General features: G+C 40.2%; 1 protein-coding gene across 1 annotated transcript; it reads right to left on the bottom strand.

The window, feature by feature from the left end:
• Positions 1 to 2,221: 2,221 nt before the first annotated feature.
• On the bottom strand, positions 2,222 to 3,145 carry LOC120943617 (hemoglobin subunit alpha-C). The gene is made up of 3 exons (XM_040357009.1): positions 3,020 to 3,145; positions 2,566 to 2,770; positions 2,222 to 2,461 (listed from the first exon to the last, which is right to left on the bottom strand). The coding sequence occupies exons 1-3, from the start codon at positions 3,112 to 3,114 to the stop codon at positions 2,333 to 2,335; spliced, it is 429 nt and encodes a 142-aa protein (XP_040212943.1). The 5' UTR covers positions 3,115 to 3,145; the 3' UTR covers positions 2,222 to 2,332.
• Between the last annotated feature and the right edge of the window lie 330 nt (positions 3,146 to 3,475).

Genomic DNA, 3,475 nt, shown 5'->3' with positions numbered 1-3,475 from the left:
CTGGTCTGGCCAGTCACCAGCTGCTTATGGTGGCGCCAGTCCCCCCGGCCAAGTACACCCATAATATTTACAAGTGCAGAGCTACATACAGCAAGCTGGGACTCGAGAGGATGGGTCGGGGGGCTTTTTTTTGTGCGGGTGACTTTTTTGCCGCCCCCCACAAAGTGCAGACCATGAGACCATAGACAGACTGGGTACAGACAGCATGTAATAAGAAATACCTGCTCCTCAGTCCCCTACTAAAGACAGCAGGAGAAGCCTACACGTGATGTTCTCTTTGAGTGCCCTGCAGTGCAATCTGGGAGTTGTAGTCTCTGCAGAGCACAGGCACCAGAGGGCCATGTCTGTGTGTCTGTGCTGTGGAGAACTACTTTGGGGGGAAGACTAAGAGGACGGCTCCCTGGCAGTGGAGCCTGCTATTGGATGCAGCCGACTCGCCGAGATGATTTAATGTTGTTGTTCTTCTCCCTCGTCTGCGGACCACGGTGACTCAGCTCAGGCAGGTGGCATCAGTCTGTGTGCAGCGTCCGCCTGCCCACTCACCCCAACGTCTTGCTTGGGCAAACTGACCGTGACCGGGTCCCACACTGTCCTGTCAGGCAAATTAGGTGGCCGCGAGGCCCTTGTGAGGACGAGGCCTAAGGCGACCGCCTAATTTGCCTAATTAAAGTGCCGCTTCTGAAATGAATTGAGTGAACATTCCCAACTCCTTTAGTAAATTATATATATATATATATCCATGTAAAACAATCCACTCTTAATGGACAATGAGAAAAACATAAAACAATCTTTGGTGCACAATAAAGGTATATGGTGCAATAACAGCAAGCCCTATACAGGCTATTGCCAGTGTATTTTCTTTTACAATTTAAAAACATTTAAAATTGCTAAAAATTCAATCTAATTCAATCTAATTGTTATGCCTAGGTGAATTGTAACCTATGTGTTCAAATTTAGTGATCGGTATACTGTACCTTTGACAGATTGGAACTGCTTTTGGTCTTGTCAATATTTGGTATACGTCTGTATAATCACTTTAATGCATCAACAAATAAAGTTTTGATAAAAAAAAAAAAACATTTAAAGTTAGTGAACAACTTTTGATGTGTAACTGGTGTACATGTTGTAAAACCTATATTTTATGTTCATCAATGTGAAGGCTTGTGTTGGTAATTTGCTGTACAGCCTGTATAGGGTTTGCTGTTATTACACCATATACCTTTATTGTGCACCAAAGATTGTTTTATGTTTTTCTCATTGTCCATTAAGAGTGGATTGTTTTACATGGATATATATATATATATTAGTAAAATTACAACTGTGAAAACTTCACACTTTTACCATGTTTGTGCTAGACTATCACACTATGTACAAGCCATGAATGTGGCTCTTCCTGAAGCTACGCATATTTTTCTATTGTGTGGTTGTGTATACTTCCACTTTTTATGTATGTGATAAATCCAATAAATTATATTTTTCTATCTATTATATCTTTTTTATTCATTGACACCGTATAAAGTCCGGGGGTTTGTTACCCTCCCTCTCTTCAAATTTTGTAATGTACACAGTATTGTTTACTGCATGGACAAGAATATGTGAGCTGCAATTGCTGACCCCCATCTAAGTATACTAGTACCTTGGCTTTCTCAAACTTTCAGGCCCCGTACACACGACCGAGGAACTCGACGTGCCAAACACATCGTGTTCCTCGCCGAGTTCAGTGTGGAAGCCGCCGAGGAGCTCGGCGGGCCGACTTTTCCCATTGACTAATGAGAAAATAGAGAACATGTTCTCTTTTCGGGCCGACGAGTTCCTCGTCGGCTTCCTCGCTGAAAAGTGTACACACGACCGAGTTTCTCGCCAGAATCCAGCTCCGACCGAGTTTCTGGCTGAATTCTGCCGAGAAACTCGGTCGTGTGTACGGGGCCTCAGAGTCATTGACCATAAATAGCTTAATCATGCAGATGAAAAGTCATAGTAATGTAAGAATTTCTGACCTGCATACACTTTCCAGATCAGTGCCTCAAAGTATTGAAGCATACCAGCCAGGCAACTAGCATTTTCACAAAGAGTAGATGAGCAGCTTAATATATACTATTTAAGTGCAGCTTTATTTAAATTGAATGTAAACCTTAAACCTTTTACGTGTTTGTTTTAGAAAAGACATGCTATGTTATTAAATTATACCATTTATAGAATAAAATAAAACCAGAGAAGAAAATTGGAGCATAATCCATTTTATTTCATGTTTTTTTCATTCAGCTGTTTTTATAGCTTGAAATACATAATTGGGTGAGTGGTGTAACTCTATCTTCCGTGGTGACAGAATCCCTTAACGGTACTTGGAGGTCAGCACACCAGAAACCACGTTGAGGAACTTGTCCAGGGCCTCATGAGTATCGCAGTCCAGTTTGTCTGAGTGGTGGACAGCAACGACAACCAGGATATTTTTGCTCAATAACTAGATGCAAAAAAACATTTGTGTGTTAGAGATTCATTGTTTTGTATGTTTAGAGCTATACATGTGTTAAAGTCACACAACGGTATTTTATTCTTAATACTTACAGCAAAGTTGCCAGGATCCACCCTCAAGGTAAAGGCATGGAGATCACTCAGATGGCTCAATGAGGCCTCAGGGTGGTCCAGATGTTTGACCACTTCAGTCAGAGCATTCATTACCTTCTTGCCATGACCCTTTAGTTGAGCAGAATTTGCGTGGAAGTCAAAAGTGGGAAAGTATGTCTTGGTTTGAGGGTGGCAAAGGAACATCCTGTAACAGATCGTTCAAAGCAAGAGGTGAAATAGGTCATATCAACTGCAAGTTTAGTGTTTCATACATTGTTATTAGTATAGGTGATGCTAATAATTAGTAATATAAACTAACTTGTAAACAAGTTTCCAACAATTACAGACACTAAAAATAAACCTATCCACAAGTGAGTTTCACAGCATATAAAAACACATTATAGAGGTCATATTAATGTGCAAATATGTCTAGATACACACAAGATTAATATACCTGTGAAGAGCTTCTGCACCATACTGCTCAGCATGGCTAGCTATACATGGCCAGATGCCACGGATGTTGGCTTTGTCATCAGTGTTGAGAGCCATGGTTGATTATGTTGGTAATGCATTTGCATCCTATTTGTCTCCTTTTTATATAGTTTGAGTACAGGGTAAAGGAGAAATCTCGTTCATCTATTGGATGGGCTAAGCAGCAACTCCCACAACCACAACTTCTACGCCCATTTATCTTGGATCATGACCAAAGCACTTTACTCAGCATGAGGGGAAAAAATAATCCAAAATATGTACATATTTGTTATATACATAATAATTTTATGCCATTCAACGAAACACATTCTTAGGCTAGTTAACGTTGATACTTCATAACATCCATGAAAATCATACCATTGTATTTATCAATTCATACATCCAATTCATTTGGTTGATATATACAAAGATTTTAATT

This window comes from Rana temporaria, chromosome 6 (genome assembly GCF_905171775.1).
Source record: "Rana temporaria chromosome 6, aRanTem1.1, whole genome shotgun sequence".
NCBI lineage: Eukaryota > Metazoa > Chordata > Amphibia > Anura > Ranidae > Rana > Rana temporaria.
This window is presented reverse-complemented; position numbering and strand designations above follow the sequence as displayed.

Excerpts from the sequence above, each read along its gene's own strand:
- LOC120943617 (XM_040357009.1), bottom strand. The coding sequence starts at position 3,114 with ATGGCTCTCAACACTGATGACAAAGCCAACATCCGTGGCATCTGGCCA. Across the intron at positions 2,771-3,019 it reads GGTGCAGAAGCTCTTCACAG|GATGTTCCTTTGCCACCCTC; the intron begins GTATATTAATCT and ends GATCTGTTACAG. Across the intron at positions 2,462-2,565 it reads TGGATCCTGGCAACTTTGCT|TTATTGAGCAAAAATATCCT; the intron begins GTAAGTATTAAG and ends TTTTGCATCTAG.